Raw genomic sequence first — 19285 nt, forward strand, 5'->3', positions numbered from 1 at the left:
TCTGAGGGAAGTTATTCACCATTTCAGTGGCTGATTTTTCTCTTGCTTCTTTTCTTATGTATAATTAATAGCTTATAAGTATAATTAATAGCTTTTCTCCTATGGGAATCTGTGTACATATCAAAATACAAAAGTTAACTTTTGCTGTTTTTTTTACTGTCTCCTTCTTCACTCACCCCAATGCCCGTTTGTTTGTTTTTTGTTGTTGCATATTTCAAATGTGCAAATGCTAAACTCAAAAACAACACTACATCTTCTCACTATATTGAAAAACCTTGAATCAACGTAAGAAATACTTCATTAAAACTGTTGTTAAAGTTTCACTGTACATCTAGTGCTCTGAACAGTGGTCTTACTTTGTCTGCTTCCACTTTGTCCTTTAAAAAGTTTCCTCTTGTCCAGTTTGGTGGCATCTTTCAGGTATGTTAGTTTAAAACCAGAGCAATAGATATTGCAAGTACTGAGCAGCTGTGCCTTGGCGGTCTTGCTTTCAGAGGAGAAGGGAGCCAAGCAGCAAAGAAGTGCTGAGGCTCTGGTGCAGGCAGTGCCACTGAGCAGTGCTTGTGTAAGCCCCCTATAAGGTGGGTGGCGGAGACTCTTACCACAACTCCAGAAGAAATCTTTGTTGTGTTAGTTATTCATGGAAAAACCTTAAAACCTGCACAGAATTGGACGTGACTTGATTCTCTCTAAATGTCCTTCTAAAAGATTTTGGACTATTTCCCAGCAAATAGACTATCACAGTGCCAGAGAGGCTGTGGAACTTTTTCTCTCAGGATTATTTAGTTCGGCTAGACAGGACCCCTGGTAACCTCATCTCGAAGCTGTCTCTGCTCTGAGGTTACCTCAGGAGTAGGTGACTTTCCGAGGCCAGAAGATGCTAGTGGGCTGACCTCCTCTATGGTTGGGGCCGAGCCTGAGGCTCTGGGCCTTGCTGGAAAATCCAGAGGGAAAAGCTTGGAGAAAATATGTGAGGGCGAAAAAGGTTGTATTGAGAGATTGTGGTTGGGTTTGTGTACAGCTGGTGCTCCTCTCCATAGGGTTTGTGGTCGCTGTGTGTGTGTACATACAGACCCACAGGTGCAGGTCACAGGTAGGCCCGTGGGCCTGTCCATAGGAGAAATGACTGCCACACCACACCCATATTGCTCAGTGTGTAAGGTATCGATGGTGCTGGCCTGATGTGGGGGAAGAAAAGGGATGGAGTAAGTGCAAGGACCCCTTGGGAAGGACCCCTCAGTCCTTTGCCCTCCGCTTGTTCAGGACTATTTAGGAGCTCCTTCAGGTAGGATATCTCTGTCACTCACAACACTTCCCTCACTTTGATGTATGGGCTGCAAAACTATTGTAAACCAGTTGGCTTTGGGGGAAGACATCTTATTGCTCTCCCCAGTGGGGAGCTGGGGATTGGCCTCTTCTCGCAGATAAGTAGCAATAGGAGTAGAGGAAATGGCCTAAAGTTGCACCAGGGGAGGTTTAGGTTAGAAATTAGGAGACATTTCTTCTCAGAAAGAGTAGTCAGGCATTGGAATGGGTTGCCAAGGGAGGTGGTGGAGTCACCATCCCTGAGGGCCTTTATGGGAAGGTTGGATGTGGTGCTTAGGGACACTGTTAAGTGGGTGACATTGATGGTAGGGGGATGGTTGGACCAGATCATCTTGGAGGTCTTTTCCAACCTTAATGATTCTATGTTTCTGTGTAGGTTTCTGGGCTGAGAAGCTCAGGTGCACTTTCACCAACAGCAGAGGATTTTTGTTTGAAAAACTCAATGAGGATTTTGGTGCAAGTGTACATGCTTTCTGTAGTTAGGTTGTAGGAATGAGGCCAGATAAGCAAAACTGCTTCTGAATTTTCATGTCAGAGTCCTCACATACTGTGAACTGCCACTTTTAAAATCTGTAGACAGTCTGAAAGATATGTTTACCAGATATGTTTTAAATACAAAACTGAGATCTAGATGCCCCTGTGAAACTGCTGCCTGTACGTGGAAGTCTGAACTCTGAGTGTCTCCCATCGTTGCTCAAAAGCTTGGTGAAGTTCTTCATCTTCAAATGCTTGCCATTTCCTCAGTTCTGGGCAGTTTCATCTCTCACCTGCCAAGGTCAGGTACTCGGTGCCATTAAGCTGTGCTACTTAATGAACTTGAGTAGTTTTCTCTTTGACTTGTATGTACATGGTTAATGCACAAGATGAGATGTTGCTTTCATCATAAGTCCAGGGAGATCACTTTCCTTTAAAAAGGGAGGTGCTTCTGGGTTAGGTGTTTGAACCCAGTGGAAGTGGAATACCTACATTTGATGCTTTTCTCTTAAAGAGTCTTTGCCCTCATTTTTCTGTCTCCTGTGGCAAATGTTCAACTACCAAAGAAACTGCCAGTTAGGCTGGTGGTAAGACATCTGAAACTGTATTGTAATATGCAGAATAATGAATGATTCTGTGTTTTTTATTAAAAACGAGCACAATTGTGTGTCCAACTAATTAAGGCTCCTTGCTGGGAATACTCCAGCTTAGCACAGCTTTTCAAATACTGATGTAATGTTGCCTGCTGTGTGCCTTTATTACATATCTCTTTTACTTGTTTCCAAATAAAGTGTCACATGCAGTAGTACGCATTGCGGCAGCTGTGCATCTTTGGTGTTAGTTGGCCAGTGTGAAGCAGAACTTGGCTTGACTTGCAAGTAGACTTAAAATTTCGCAATTTACACTTTGTTTTTATTGAAAATGGTTAAATGGGAAAGCCCACTATTAAATTGCTTGTATATGAATAAGAATCACAAACAAAGTTAATTTGTAGAATTTCGTCTTCCTATCAAAAATAGCTTAATAAATACTCAGTTAAAGAGAAGTACGCATTAGGTGTGTTAAGTATACTGGGTAAGAGAGCTCAGAAGTAAGAGAGTGAAGCAGACATGATCATAACAGTAGGTTAAAGACTGATGCAGTGTTTGCTACAACATACAAATTCAACTTTTATAACGCATGTTTTTGTGAGTGGAATGCTTTTACTCAAGTATCTAAGCATCTCAATTATGAATGAGTGCATCTTGACCAGGAAACTGTAGTCATTTATGTAGTTTGGCCATTGAATTGTGATATTTTTCTCCCAAAGCTTTGTGAGAAATTCTTTGAAGTATGTACATGAACATCTTAAGATACAGGGAGAAACAGAATGCAAATTGTGCGAGCAATGTGACTTCTGCTTTCATTTAAAAAATAAAAAATAAAAAACAACTCTTTAGGCATTTTTTCTACAGACAAATAATGTTAATATAGCTGAGTTGTTACAATGAGAGAGAGGGAAAGAAATCCTAAATTTTAAAACAAAAATATGGACTACTAGACATTATTAGGCTAGTATTTGTTTGAAGCAGCAAGATTCTGCATGTGAAGAAATGTCATATAATTAAATATTAATAATGATTTAATGCTTTTGGCAATACAGAGAAAAGGTGCATTATATCTGGCCATAAACACCAGATGGGCATACTGGAAGAATTATATCAAAGACATTTACAGCCTTGCCATGCCAGAGAATCTAGGACACCCTTTTTGCAATCCTTTAGCGATTCTATAAAAACAAGGCATATCCTTAGAGCACTGGGAGAGGAACAGTCATACAAATATAAGGACAAAATGCAAGAATTTTTCTTAAATTCTTTTTTTTTTATTCTAACTAGGGCATTCTTAATCATTCCAGATACAGAGTTGTGCATTCCACAGGCTAGGTCTCCCATTTGTCCGCTTCTTGTCCTTCTCCATCATGATATGAAAGTGTTCCAATTTGAATTTGTCTGAGGAGGGGAAGCTGACACAGACATGCTCAGAACATGAGGCTGTACACATCCAACAGTCTTCACATCCAGCTGTTTAAGGTTGGAGGCCCCACAACACACTCTGTGAGAGTCTATCTGCAGTCACTGCTGGGTAGACTAGTAGGAGCTGAACATTTGTTGGTAGGAAACCTGCATCTGTGCTAGCCTTGTTTTGAGGGTTTACTTCATACTAGTTGTATTACAGTCCTAGCACTGAGTGCCTGTTAGCAGCTGGAGGACATCTGAGATCATTTAATCTGGAAGCAATCTGTCATGTATGTGTAAGACAGCTCTGCAACAGAAACCAGGGGAGTGACATTGGAAACAACGTAGATTTACTCTGTGAAGAGCCTCCTGATCCAAACTGAGACAGTAATGTAGACACACCCCAACAACATGCCCTGTTCCTTGGTACGGTTCTCTCAGCAGTTTTAAAGGAGGTCAGGGTCTATCAAAGACTGAGCTTTCTACATACTATTTTCATTTCTCAGCAACACTGAAGAGCCTTTTTCAAAGGAGTGCTATTAAGTACTAGTGTTTCAAATAATGCGGATTGAAAAACAGTTAATTTACCCTTAAGCTGCTGGCTTTTTCTTGCTTGTGTGGCCTTACTGATCTTTGCAGATGCCTGGAATACTTAATTCTTCCAGTAAATCCGCTTTTACTACAGTATCTGCTCTTCAGCTTAGGAGGCAGCAGTCTAAGGGCTAGAGTTCACTTCCATCTTGGCTCTTGAACAGTGTCCCAAGTCTCTCCTCTGCTTCCCAGCATCATCTTCTGACCCGGCATCTGCGGGCTTACAGCCCACCCGCACGGCAGGAGCGCAGCACAATACTGACAGTCCCAGCATAACAGCAATGTCCTTATTCGGTCTCTGCAGCCCTCTTCTACTTCTGGCTGGGAATTAACTGAACCTGCCTTCTGAATTGCTTGTCCTTTATTTGGTAGCACAGCTGTGTTCTTTGATTGTTATATCAGTGGCCTTTTGATACATTTATGGCAAAGCAGGATATTACAACCCTTGAAAGCTGTCCCTTCACCAGTGGCTTAGGTGCCATCTCTTCCTTTTCTCTTCCTGCAGTCCTCATGGCTGTTTTCTGCCCTGCCTCCTATCGTGTTAACTAAGCCAGACAGTCTTAAAATTCTGGGAAGAGGTCCAGGGGCTTTGTCTTTACCCTGGGACTGCATGTGCTGTGAGGAAACTCCTCCAGTGAGGAGGCTGGAGAGCTAATTTGGGGCTAACTGCAGGTGTCAGTACACCCAGAGCACATCCAAGCCTCACCTTGTGCAAAACCCATTTGAGGCATGTTACCATCTGGGAGGTGACCTGTAAGCGTGGTGGCCTCCCTTGTTCTGTCCTGTTTTGGTCTCCCAGGTTTGGCCACAGGGAGCTTGCTGGCCTCAGAGGCAGACTGCCTTGTGTCACTTTAGTGGCAGTCCTTTCTGCCAGTCCTACTCAGAGAGCTGTGGTTGGATATGGCCATACACAGTTTGATAGCTTCGTTCGGATAATATCGCCCCTTCCTTCCCACCCTCTTTCTTGCTGGCAGACATTGTTTCTGTGTGGCAGCAGCTGCTTTCACTTGCTTCCCTACTGCCCTCCCTTGCTCCCTGGTGCAGTCCTCTTCACTCACACGGGGAGGAAGACTGGAATTTTGTGGTGTTGCCCTCAGCAATATATCAGAATGTATCCTTAAAACCTTAAAACCCCAGTTTGCTAACACGCCTGAGTTTTCTTCGGATCTGTACCAGAATTCTCTGTTACTGGCAGTGGAAATTGCTTTTGTGCCTGCAACTTTTTACCTGATGTTTTTCTTCCTCTGCATTTGATGCCGTTTCCCCCTGATCTGAGCGTGGCACAGGCAGCAGATGTCCCACAGCCTCCCGAGTAGCTGCCCACCCACAGGCTGCTGCATGGGGATCTCTTAATGATGCTTTTCCTGCAAATCCCAACATTAATTTTATGAGCTACTGTACGTTTGCACATGCTGGTTTATAAATACAAGGTAAAAGACAAAAGGTAGTGGTGAAATGACTGAGCAGTTGTCCAGAAAAGAAACTCAACAAACTTAGGTCTACTAACTGCATGTAACTGAGCCAGATTTGAGAGTTCACAGTTAATATAAAGCCAAGGTGTCTGGAAATTGGTCTGTTTATTTCTAACTAAACTTTTGGAACATTGCACATAGTAAGGAATGAAAAATACTTGAATGTTGGGAATTCAGGCTTCTTAGTGCAAAATATGTTGTTCTACCTGGGCTCAATATACAGACTTAATTCACTGTAATGAGCCTTGTTTACAGCTACCCCTCCATTTACGATAACGCCGAAGTAAAATCCAGATGTTTTGCCGTTAGAGTAAATACATATGGAAGATTAAACTGGTTATGTCAGTCTATTCTCTTTTCCACTTTATTACTGTATTCACTGTATGGATATTTGTTTTTTTCATTTTTCCTGGCTGTTCTGTTAAAAACAAACGAACAAAATTTAAACGATGATCGATGTGAAGTAATCTGCCCAAATATCAAATATATTGATATTCACTTCAGATCGGATATTTCTTCATTATTCTGATGTAGTAAATGATGGAGTCTTTCTATTGTGACTCACACACTGATTACAGTGAACATTGTTCAGGTTCCCTGGAAGTTCGTTATAATAAAATTTAGACTGTAATCAGAAAACTTAGCAAAAACTGTGAGCTGAGATTTTAAAGGTCTTGTTAAGCCATCCTTTATTTCACAAAGGAACAGAAATCATTGCCAAGTAATTCGGTATTATATGCTCCCCCAAAAAGAGGAAAGAAAAGCTCTCTTGGAATGGGTTCTGGAAGGCTTCTATTTTCCATCAAAATTCAGGCTTTAAGTCACTGAATAAATAGTGCTATTTGTTTAGCTTTGGGGACGTCTGGCAGTGATTAACATGTAAAAGCAATGTGAAACAACTTGATAATATGCCAACATCCTGGTTATTAAAATACCCTGGTGGTAGTTTTTTCTCACTGAAAGCAATGATATCAAAGAAAAAATCATTCTTACAATCATCAGAATAGTATTTAATCAGTTTGTGGTTTTATTATGACCAGTCTTAAGTAGTGCAGATTAGGCAGCCATGGAAAGGAGACCATAAGCATTATTACAGAACAAATAACTTTGTCATTTTGCTCATAAGGTACTGACTTTCATAAATACATACAAAAAGTGTAACAATACTAGACAGCAGTAAATTTGGTAGATAGATGGATTGCACTTGTGCTGATATCCAAAGAACTTATGTAAAGTTTTGTCATGTTGTTATTTTCCTATGTGTATAAAAGCTACCTCTTTAACTGATAACATGGAGTAGTCCAGGTAGAAATTTCTGTGATCCAGTCAATGACTAATGTCTCTTTAATCAGAGATTAAATAAAAATTATCACTGTGTTGGTTTAGAAACAAACACAACTTTGCCCTTGGTGCTATCTGACTGTATAGTTCATTTATAGTTCATGGTAGCTTTTTGATGGTGATAGTGCAATGCTGTATTTAAAATCAATCAAGCAAACAACCTCCAACCCGCCCCTGCCAAGAAAGAAAAAGCCAACAACCACATTTCTCTTTTCTGACTATGGTTGTCCTTTTAAACTGCTCACAAAAGTGTCATCTATTGGCATCTGGCTCACCAGATGAAAAGCATTTTTCTCTTCTCTTTTTTTTCGCTTCCAATTTTTTTCTCCCTTTTCCACCTCCTCCCCCCCCCCCCCCCCCCCCCTTTCCCCCAATGATCTTATTCCAGTGCAGAAAATATGGTTAGGCTGGAGAAAGAAACTATACCAAGAGTTGTCCCTTTGTCAGCCTCATGGCCTGTTGCTGTACTCTCCATTAGCTCCATCTCTTCTGTACTGAGGATGGGACACAGTGCTCTAGGTATGGCCTCACCAGTGCTGAGCAGAGGGGATTCAATTCTTAATTGGGATTAAAAAAGATTTCTTGAGGATTAGGTTCATTGTGTATTATTAAAATGGAGTGACATTTTCATTTCGAATATGCTGCCATTCTATACAATGATAAATATGCTTGTAAAATGCTTCCTGCTTCAACACATCAGTATAGCAACCCTGTTCCTGAAACAGAAGAATCTTTTGGGTGGTTTTTGTGTTGTTTTTCTTAACTGTCAGTAAGATGTCTGATCAAACACTTTTGTTCTGGGTGAGAACTTCCAAGCTATTTTGGTTGTCAGCTACTTTTCCAGACCTATAGTTTACCTCAATCCCCATAATGATAGCACAAGCCAATATGACTCGGCACGCTGCATCCCCACTAGTAACTGCTGGGAGGAGAGTTAGTAACGTCCCCACTAGTAACTGCTGGGAGCTACTGCTGTAGGTGCAGTCTTCAAAATGCTGTGATTTAAGCTTGTTACAGAGCTGTAGTGAGACGTGAATTGAGCTCACTTGGAATGTAGATCATTTTCACTTCTAACTGTGACTAACATTCTCCGTGTTTTATTTTGAACACAAGAATTAGCTGTGCGTAATATCTACAAGCTCATCGGGTTCTCTGGTAAAACAAAGAAAGAGCAAGGTAAATATTACAGAGGATATCTAAAGAGAAACCTATCAGTCGGAAATGGGTAAGACTCCAATACCATTGTTACTCATTGAGAAGCTGTAAATTCTGCTGTGACAAACGTATGTGCAAGTCTTAGATATATTGAGAGAGCTCCAGCTCTAAATCCAGTTGACTATTGGATTTTTATTAGGTAAATTTCTCTGAGTCTTTGTGGGACACCCGTAAGTTTGTCTGGTTTTGAGTTCCAGAAATAATGCCAGAACCAAAAGCAGTGTACTATCTTGTGTTTAGATGTAATATGTTTGGTTTTAAATTATCTGAAAGAATCCTGAGTTTGTCCAGCATAAGCTGTTGACAAATACTGCTTTGTTATCGTCACATAGCTTGATCAGTATTGCTTGTGTCTGTCCTTATTGTACCTAGGTGTCAGGGATTCACGTGGGAAAGTAAGCTTCACACAAACAGTTTGTCTTCATACACTGGTTCAGCTGAGCTAGCAGTAGTGTCGGTGGATTTTGTAATGCAGGGGGGGCTTCAGTAGCTGGCTGTGTCCTTGTCAGAAACCTAGCTGCCTTGGCCAAAAGGTATTAACACCAATGAGCACACTCTCTTGCTTTCTACGCAGTCAGCAAGATTCGTCCCCAGAAGCCAAATAAAAAATGGCTTTTTCCTCTCTCCATTAGCAACAAAATGATTTGAGTGTTTGTTTTGTTAGAGAGTCACCTTGGATGTACAAAGAACCTATTTGAGTTTGTTGGTCTCCAAATACTGCGATAAACTTTGATTCTCACCCAATGTCACACAGATGAGTATCGCAGCTTTGTATTTTTCTGCTAACATTCATGTTTATGACTTTCAAATGTGTTTCAGAGGATATCTGTCTGTAAATCTTCCTGCTGGGAGAGATGTTTCACGTGGTCTGAGGATGTACAAGAAATCCTCTGGTGTTTCTGTCATCCACCATGTCCAGTTAACATAAAGTCTGCTGGAGAGAAAAAGAGCTCCTACAGAGATTTCAGGAGATGATCCCAGGTTCCCTCCCAGCAGCTGTGATGAGAGAATATTAACTGTGCCTGTATAGAGTGCAAAGAACAGCCCATTTCAGGTCTCAGTGAATGGTAATCTAGATCTTTGATTCTCAGCTATTCTTTAAGATTGAAAAAATCCTATCAAGCACAGCTGAGCCACTTACACTCAACAACAGTGATTCAGTACTTCAATTTGCCAGCAGACACATCATTATCTTCTGGTTTTTGTATGTCAAAATAGTATAGGAGGATAAAATATTAAAAGCTGATAAGGATTTGTACACCAAACTTGTCTTTAGAACAACTATTGAAATGTTCTGATGTAAAGGAGGAAATAATTTGTCTTCCATTTCTTTGTTTATTAAAACAACAGTAAGTGAATTGATTGTAGAGTATTTGCACTGATCTTTCCTGCTAACTAGATATACTGGAAATACCAGAGCATTAGAAGTTTTCCTATAATCTGATAGTAATGCATTTTAGTAATTCTACGTTAGCCACAGCGTAATGGAGGATTACCAAGGACTGTGATGGCAGAACAGGGAGGGTAGGGTTTTTTTAATGGGTTTTAGGAAAACTGAACTTGAATTCTGCCTACTGAGTCATCAACACCTGTATTATCACCATGGTTAACAAAACCTTTTATTTCACGAAGTAAATCAAATGTGTTGATTTTGTGAGAGAAGCTTTGGTAGTGATAAGACTTTTTTTAGGCTGCTGGTTTTTGGTCCAAAAGGTGATGAGTTTGTTCCAATAGGTCTCTGCAGGAGCCTGGTGAACGGTAGCAAAGCTTTACCAAACACAGCTGTGCCTTGCTTCTTGCTGCAGGAAGAAACGGAACAGCTCTGCTTGCTGATCTGCTGCAACCTACTAACTTGGAGTCCTGCTAACCTGCTGCCAGGGTGCCTGCTAGCAGGTGTGAGCAGTGTAGGGCTGAACCAGCAACTCACTTAATTGTGTTTCCTTCTTTTGTAGTTTCTAGATACTGGAAAATGTACCAGTTACTGAGATTTGAGCAGGCAGAGTTGTTTGAGACAGTCTTTGCTTCTCCACCTTCTGAATGGAGGCTGAATTCCATGGGTCTGTGCTCTGAATTGTTTTTTTGTTTCAATACAGAGGGTCCTGAAAGAGATGAATACACATGAGGGGAAGTGGAAGTTTTTACACAAGGTAGTTGTGGAAGCAGAGGAAGGCTTTTTCAAGATGTCAGAAGTTGCAAAGGAAGGTGTTCATGTGTCAGATACAGTTGCTCCACATCTCCCAGTGTAAGAGGGGAAACTTAGAAGGGGAAGACTAAAAATTAAGAGCTGAAGTTATGTGATTTATGTTAGTATAAAAATGGTCAAGCTGAGGTTTCTTTAGTATAACATTGTAATACCTACCACAGAACTCCTACCTATAGGAAAGAGCTTGTACAACTTGAAGTGATGCCACTTCCTACCTAAAGTCTGTTAGGATACTGTAGCAGAGTTGATGCTCCTTTGATAGACACTGGTGAGGCCTATAAATTTAGAAACAAAGTCACTCCACAGGGGACAAAAAAAAAAAAAGTGGAGTGTGCATAGAAACCTGTAACAAACAGGGTGAGATAAAGAAAAAGAGGGTTGCTTTGCTTCTACATCCAGAAGGACCTCTGCCCAGGATTTCTGCATGTATTAACCATCCACCCCACACACAGCAGTCCCTTTTCCTCCAGAAGCGGAGGAGGAAGAGTGATTGCTCCAGCCGTGTCACAAGTTTCGCCTTCTCGTTTAGCACTGTCAGGTGCCACTTCTTTTCCCAGTGAGAGAGGACTTGGAAGACTGAGAAATATGTCAGAAATTTGAGATTACCCCTGTCCACCTTTGGCTATATGGGGAAAGCCCTTTTATTGCTGTGTAAGCACCCAGGCTATGTTCAAATTTGTCAGTCTTTAATGTTACATTATTGTGTAGGTAAATGTGTTTGGGTTCAGTAGTATGCAACAAATGGCACGATGAATGGTGATATGGGCAACCTCCAGGTTAAAATCCATAATGATTTTTCTGTTAACAGCATAGACATTAGCTTCCTTTGCTTAGCAAAATAAAGTGAAATACAGTTTAATTTTATTGCATGCAGAAATTACTGCAAGCGAACATGAAAAACAGTAATGTTATTTTCCTAGTTACCAAGAAAGCTACAAAAGAGTGGCACTGCTGATCCTTTGATTCTTGGTTATCAACCTTTCTTTTTGCTTTTTTGAACCTTTCTTTCAGAGATGGTGAAATGAAATCTCCGGGGGGGGGGGGGGGGGGGGGGGGGGGGGGGGGGGGGGGGCGCGGGATGCGTCAAGAACGAGAGCAGTCAGTGTCTCAGGCTGAATTTCTTTTTTCCACATGGGCTAATGATTTCTCAGTGTTCAAGTTTAAATACTGGTTTCTGTTCCTTTCACGAGCCTCACTTCTAACAGCTGCTGCAGTTGTTTCCAACTGCAACCTTTCCCACCAGCTCTGCTCTTGCTTCCCTTCAAGGCAATGAACTAATGTTGGAGTGGATTGTTTTGGATCCTTGGTTCAGTTTTTTGTTGGTGGTTTTGTTCATTTATTTGGAAAAACAAAACCCACACAACTCTTTCTGTAGTGGCAGCAGCAGCAAAGCAGTATTTTGTTCAATTTCCTCTCTACCTGGGAAGAACACTGGTAGAAATATTGCCGTTTTCTGATGGGGTAACACTAGGTGTGGATGAAATGGCAAGAGGTGGGTACTATTCTGTGTGATAAATGTGTGGAAAGAATGTTGCAAAGGATCGCAGCACCTTGTGATAACAATCATGGCAAAGAAGAGATGTCATATACATTATCTGAAGTACTACACATAATATAGAGGGGAGAGACATACTTTAGATTAAACATATGTTCTAGGATTCATCCCAGTGACAGTGTAATGTACCACGTACTTCTGTCTGATAACACGTCATATTCTTTTTCTTCTTTCTCTCCCTAAAGCTAGTTACAATAATGTGAAGTGAACATTTTCTAGTTCTGTCAGGAGCTTAAAATCCGTGAGTTTCTAGCACCACCCACTGCTTTTAATCCTAATAGGATTTTTAACTGCTTTTGCCTGTGCTTTATTTCCCCAGGAACTACTACCATTTAAAAGAACACCTTTATTAAGGAAAGGCAAGATGGAGTTCAGGTATATCCGTTCATTTGTTTTGCTGAGCGTATCTCATGTTTCCTATGCAAAAAGGTCTCTGAGCTTCCGTTTTTAGTGTTTTAATGAGTAAACTGCTGAGTTGCTTTCAAAGTTAGAAAGTGAGCAGCCAATGTTTTACAAAAAGTTGGCACTTTCAACTCTGTAGAAGTCCTTATACAAGTAACAAAACTATACTGAAATGAGAGGCTCTTTCTTTAACAGGCTTTGCAGTCTTGGCTAATCACTGAAACAGTGAGAAATGATTTTCAGTGTAATTGACATATAAGGTCTTAATTAAGAGCTTATGTCTCAATGTTTATCAGGGTAAGGGACACGTACATGAAAAATACAGAGAACAGTATGAATGGCAGGACTGCAAGATATGAATGACTGAATGGGAACAAGCAGATATTCGAGGCAAGGAAATAAGTTTATGATTGTCAGCCTGGATGTTGCAGGTTCAGGCAGTGTTACTCAGGATTTATTTTTTTTTTCAGAATATACAGCTTGCGAAGTATCAATTGAATCATCTTGCAGGAGCACGGAGGCGTTTGTAGTGGACTGTGTGGCTGCTCTGCCAAGTTGTGAGTCCTTGTTTCTCTCTCGCTGGCTCTCTCCACCTGCCTCAAGTTGTTTCAGCGAAGTCTTGTACAGTTAGGACACTAAAAGGAGTCACGGATTTGCTCACTGAGGGAGTAGGAAGGATTCAGTGCCCCAGCAGGGGAGCAGTGGATGGAGGCAGGCAGTTTGTCTGTGGCGTGCTTGAGCAGCCTCTTGCTCCTCTGTCCCTGTGGTCGTTGCTGTGTGGTCCCAGTGACGGCCGTGCTGCTGGGTGCTGGCAGGTGGTCCAGTCATCTCCCCAGTCTTCGCATCATCTGCATGGGGCCCAGGAGCTATGTTCCTGCCATTTGTGTGGCGCTCTGAGGAAGGAGGGCCTGCCCAAGATGAGTAAAGTGTGAAATAACTTGATTTTTCCTTTGTGTTTTCATCCTTTGTTATTTTAATAGAGAAACAGTAGCAGTCAGCTTAGCCTTAACATTTTGAAAACTGGTGATTGTCACTGATGTATGGTGAGCATCCTCTGAGATCAGAAGGCATAGAGAAAGGAATGAATCATGGATACCCTGCAGAGAACTGAGATACAAGCAGTAGGAAAGAGATAAAAAGAAGAGGGCTTTTTTATAGCCATACTTTAATAAACAGCTAAGTTGCACGATCTCCTATTGCAAACCAGTGGGTAAGGAAATAAAAAAAAACAGCACTGAAAGATAGAGTTTTTGAGGTGGACAGATTATTTATTTTACCCCCCAAAAATATTGTTGCTGAGAAGTAAAACTGGATATAACCAAAACAGCAAAGGAGTGTAACTCTGAGTCTAGACTCATTGAAAGATAGTTCCACTTCTCCCCAGCCAGGTTTTTTTTGTTCACCCAGTTGGTTGCTTCTCCTCTTCTAACTTGTCCACTTTGTGTCCTTAATAAAGAAGCCAAATCCGAAATTCCCTTAACCTAGAACATACGTGTGTACGTACTTTCAGACTGGCAGCTGTACCTTTGCCCTCTCCCTCTCCCCCCATTCTCAACTTGTGTTCATTTATGGTCACAAAAACATGATCACTATCAGATTGTATATTAAACAGCTTCTTAAAGCCTATTTATAATATCTAAAGCATTGTGTGACTGGACTCAAGCTACAGTGAAGTCAGGAGTGTCATACATGGTGTAAACCTAAATCAAAAAAAAATTGTACTACATACACAGATCATCTTGAGAGCAGTAGCATTCAAATAGTTCCAAACGTGGCTTAAAAAAAAATTCTTTCTGCACTCTCATTTTGTTCTTCCTGTAAACATGATTTTAAAAACACACTTGGGGATAGGATCTGAAAGTGAACATCATGTTCTGTGACTTCAGGACAGACCACACAAAGAAACTTTGTATTCAAAAACTTGTGTCTGTATCCATGTGGGCACACTTTTTCCTGTCAAAGTGCTGGTACTGATGCTCAACGTGAAGTCCACAGGCTAATGGAATAGCTTCTCCGTTGGGTAAGGGATAAATTTTTAAATCCTGCCACTGTCTTTGAGCACACCAGTGTGCCTGAATGCCAGTTGAACTGGCAGATGGTTAAACCACATTTGTCTGTTTTAATAAAGTCTGATCAACTGAAGTAAACACACTTCCTGTGCCCACTGCCTTTTTTTTTTGGTAGCCTATTCCATTTTAAGTTATTCAGATATATTTCTTTTTAATGGCATAAGACTTTGAAGGTGTTAACTATAATTCTTTTTATTCATTGAAGGTGTAGATTTGTATTGCTGTTTTCTGTATATATTGCTGTATTCTGTATATATTGAATACAAAGTATTCTTTCCTTTTCTGTCATTCAAACTCAGCAGCCCCAGACAGGTAAATAGCGGGAACCTAGGATTCGTTTATACAGAAGGGCTCTAATAGGTAATAAAACCAGTAGGTCTTCCAAACATTTTTACAAAACCTTGTATCTTTATGAAATGGAAGAATAATAAAATTAATTGCACATAGTGGCCATTCTTCACACTTCTTGCCTGCACTTTTTGGCTTGCAACAGAAAATAAATTGTATTTATAAGAGCAATGAGGATGCTTTGGCATCCTCATTGGCAAATAGGTAGCACTTTTAAATTTCTCTAAAATTCTCATTATGTGCTTATGAAATGGCAGAATTTTCATGATAGGTATGATTTTAAAGTTCAGATTTGTAACTGAAATGCTAACAAATTAATGATTAAGCATTTTGTAAGTGTGCATTTGAGATAATCATTACTTTTTTGAATGCAACTATTTATGAAATCTGTCTTGTACAATGTTCTAGCATGATAGCTGTGTCCATAAAACAGAATGGGAAAAGATTTTTTTTGTTTTTACTAACATAGAGAAGAAACATTGATAACATAAAATGCTCACAATTTTAAAATAGTAAATATACTTACATATGTTGCAACTTAACCAAAGAAGGCTGAGACAGCGTGCTTTTGACATATTGAAACAAGTCAAAATTCTTGGACTACTTTGTTTTTGATTCTTTATTTTTATTTTTTTATGGTGGAATTACCATTTTCCTGATGGAAAGCTCTTCTTCGAGAATATTCAGGCCTATTCTTATTTCATAAGTCTATGGGATGTTTTACAGCCAGTCCTTTTCTGAAGTACACTTTGAAATTAGTCTTCATTTGTGTTGTCCTCGTTGGAGAACCGGGCCTTTAGATTATAGTACATGGAGATAGAAGCACACAAATCTGAAAACATGACAAAAACTAGACAAGCTGCATACTCTAATTCGTAGACATGTAAAGCTGTTACTGTTGTGTGCAGAGATTTAAATATATATTTAATTCTGTATTCATTTGTCATGGACATAACCTGTAGACTCTGATTTATTTTAGAAACAGCAAAGCATTAGTTTACTGCTACTGCCATTTAATGGCAGTATACGATCATCTGCTGTATTACTGCATGGGTTTGTTCGTTGTCATCTGGCAGCATTGAATCTAGCACTCTTCATACCAGAGAGAGCTAGTGTGGTGATCTCCAAAGGTTAATTATGTTGAAGCTGAACTAAAGCAACTTGCTTGTAATTTCTAATACTTAGCTTTCTTGTTGTTGTTTTGATCAGTGTAGGTAAAATATTTGCTGTTCTGCATTTATTTTAACTGCCTTAGAAAGAAACATATTTGTTTCTCTACTAGTCTTAAACAAAAAACAAGTAATGATATTTTTTTCCCACTTACTAACAGGCAAGCACAAGCTGTTTGTATTCCAGCAGTTCACCTGCACATGACTACAGCCACCATGCAAGTCAGCCAGAAAGACTTTGAAAAGGCTCAAGAACAACTGAAGCTTTTGAAAAAGGATCCAGGGAATGAAACTAAGTTGAAACTCTATGCTTTGTTTAAACAGGTAGGCTTAAGTTCTGTTTTTTGTAAGAGGCATTTGTAAGCTGAGGGGATGGACCTATAAAATATATGATTAAAATACAAGTTGTTCAAATGTATTGTCTTAACAGTTTCTTCAAGTGCTCAAATTATATTCTTGAAATGCTAGTCCCTCAGACTCTGCCTGAATTCTACATGCGGCCAGAGCTATTACATCTTATAAACCATGATTTGAATATAAACTGTTATTCAAAGAAATAGAGCCAAATTACATCCAGTTTGTGATGTCTTCCATACAATGTAGCATATATTGATGCAACGACACAGGAAAACTGCTTGTGCCTGGAAAAAAAAAAAAAGATAATGCCACATGCTTCCTCTTAAATTCTTGACCTACTGTCAGTCAACTGGTCCTATACTACAGTGATGTAAATATTTGAAGGTTGATTTTGGTTGTTGTGGAAAGCTTTTTTGTCTGTTTTGTTTTTAATTCAATAAACTGTTCTCCCACATTGATCCTGAGTGAAGGTTGTTCTTTACTACCCATGGAAGCAGACCTATGTAGAAGTAGTTGCTCGTAAGGGTATTTGTACTAGTATCTGGGGAAGCATTTGTGGATCAGGGTTAATACATCCTGTGGCTTCTTATGCTGAAGAAGACAATCAATTGCTCCTTAAAATAAAAACTTAGAGACAGTAGAGTGTTCCAGGTAATTTCACTAATTAATAATAGTGAGCTCATAAATGTGTCCTTTCTTTTTCACCTTCCACTCTAAATACCTCTCTGATACTGTACTTTCACTTCAGGAAAATGGGTCATAAAATACTTCAGGATAACTGGAACCTTTGCAGGTCAACTGCTCCAATGCTTTTGCTCATAGTAAGGCTAACTTTGAAGTGGGATCCAACTTCATAGATCTTATCCAGTGGTTTCTTTGTTCACACAAACTTACAAGTTTTTAACTCTATTTTTAAATATAAAAATTCCACAATTTTGAAATAAGTTGATGAGAATTTACATGTGTGGGCATCTTGGAAACCCATGTTTCGTATTGGTTAGGTACATCTGAAGGCCTAATACCAGGTGTTAGGAAATAGCAGACAGTGGCTGTTTCGTGGTATGTGAACTGTCTGAATATTGCCTGGCCACTAGGAATTCCTTCCGTCTCAGAGATGAATTCTGTATTGTGAGCACGTAACAGTCCTAACAGTCATCATCTCTTTCTACCAAGTCACCTGAACTGTAACCAGAGGTTTAAATAAGTTTGTTTCACTCTCTTTTCAGGCTACTGAGGGTCCCTGCAATTCTCCAAAGCCAGGTATGCTGGACTTTGTCAAGAAAGCCAAATGGGATGCATGGAATTCTCTTGGCAATTTGTCTCAGGTGACAATACCTATAATTTCACTTGGCTGAACTCTGTCTTGAAGTGCCTGATCTGTGAATGAATGGCTGATGTCTAAACATATCACATTACTTGAGTGACTCTGCTTCAGACACCACAATGTTTTGGACTACAGTCATTTCAATACTAAAGAGTTTGGAGGGTTTTTTACTGCAAAATTTAAATTACCAATAACAGCTTATGTCAGTATAAAAGGACTTACATATATGGTGACTTTAATAAAAAATAGTTTTTCACATTATGTTGTATTCTGCTGTTCCCTTTAAGAAAAATGGATTGAGTCTCTCACTTCTTACGACTTCTTACAACAAAGAACAAATTTGTGAATCCAGTATGATTTTGAAAATTTTGTCATTTTAAGTAGTTGGTCTCTTATGCCGCCGACTAAGACTAGAAAAAAGTGGCTATAAAAATGATGTATTGAGAGCTTCTTTTCATGCTTGCTCAGTATATCCTGACGTTCTTAATACCTTGCATACCTTAATAATACCCTTTTAATACCTTTCATACCTTAATACCTTTAGAAAAGTATCTTTCAAGTGAAGCAAGCAGGAAGAACATAAATGAAAAGAAAAATAAGTGTTCTCTTTCTATGCAGACTCGCATAAGTCTGACGTTGCACATAGCTACCACGGTTTCTTCATCTAGTAGTAAATGAAGGAAACTTAAGGTTTATAAAACAGCTCTGTCATTACTGCATTACGTCTGCTGTTCAGGAATAGTTTGACTGACTGGTCAGTCAAAGATATTAATTAACGCAGGATTGGTTTTTTTGTGATCTTTTTTTTGGGTGTGTGTGTGTAGTTTGTTCATTTGTTTGTTTTAAATGTGCTTGCATAATTTCATGAGCGTAACATTCTTGTATGAGAGGAATTCAGGGAGGCCAGGCTATCTACTGGGGAGGGTTTCTGAGAAAGAGTAGAAGTTCAAAAAGCCCTCACAAATCTTTTTTTTTTTTTTTTTTGGGGGTGTTTTCTGGGGTATTTACAAATAGGGTTTTTTGGGGTATTTACAAAAGTTTTTTGGGGGGTATTTGCAAATACCTTAAGTGTGGGAGACAGTGGGATTTGGCCAATCTCTTTTCACTGGTTTGTGGGGATAGGACAAGGTGCAATGGTCAAAAAATGGATCACAGGAAGTTCTGCACCGACATGAGAAAGAACTTCTTCACAGTGAGGGTGACGGAGCACTGGAACAGGCTGCCCAGGGAGGTTGTGGAGTCTCCTTCTCTGGAGATATTCAAGGCCCATCTGGACGCCTACCTGGGCAACCTGCTCTAGGGAACCTGCTTTGGCAGGGGGGCTGGACTTGATGATCTCTGGAGGTCCCTTCCAATTCCTACAATTCTGTGATTCTGTGATTGTGTGTTTTGCATTTTTGTTCTATTTGTTTGGTTTGGTTTTCTTTTAGTAATAGCCAAGA

General features: G+C 39.9%; 1 protein-coding gene across 4 annotated transcripts in view; it reads left to right on the forward strand.

Annotated features, from left to right (window-relative positions):
• The window catches only part of ECI2 (enoyl-CoA delta isomerase 2), a 31962-nt gene that overhangs the window by 1462 nt on the left and 11215 nt on the right, over nt 1–19285 (forward strand). Inside the window, exons 2-5 of one of the 4 annotated variants that reach the window (XM_013179317.3) lie at nt 12494–12549; nt 13047–13133; nt 16324–16486; nt 17746–17844. In XM_013179317.3, the coding sequence (XP_013034771.3) occupies nt 16364–16486; nt 17746–17844 (222 nt within the window). In that variant the 5' untranslated portion in view covers nt 12494–12549; nt 13047–13133; nt 16324–16363. Of the gene's footprint in view, nt 1–12493; nt 12550–12900; nt 12967–13046; nt 13134–16323; nt 16487–17745; nt 17845–19285 lie in introns of those variants that run through there. The other 3 variants (XM_066992483.1, XM_013179315.3, XM_013179314.3) reach the window with 3 other exon arrangements.

Source organism: Anser cygnoides, chromosome 2 (genome assembly GCF_040182565.1).
Source record: "Anser cygnoides isolate HZ-2024a breed goose chromosome 2, Taihu_goose_T2T_genome, whole genome shotgun sequence".
Classification (NCBI taxonomy): domain Eukaryota; kingdom Metazoa; phylum Chordata; class Aves; order Anseriformes; family Anatidae; genus Anser; species Anser cygnoides.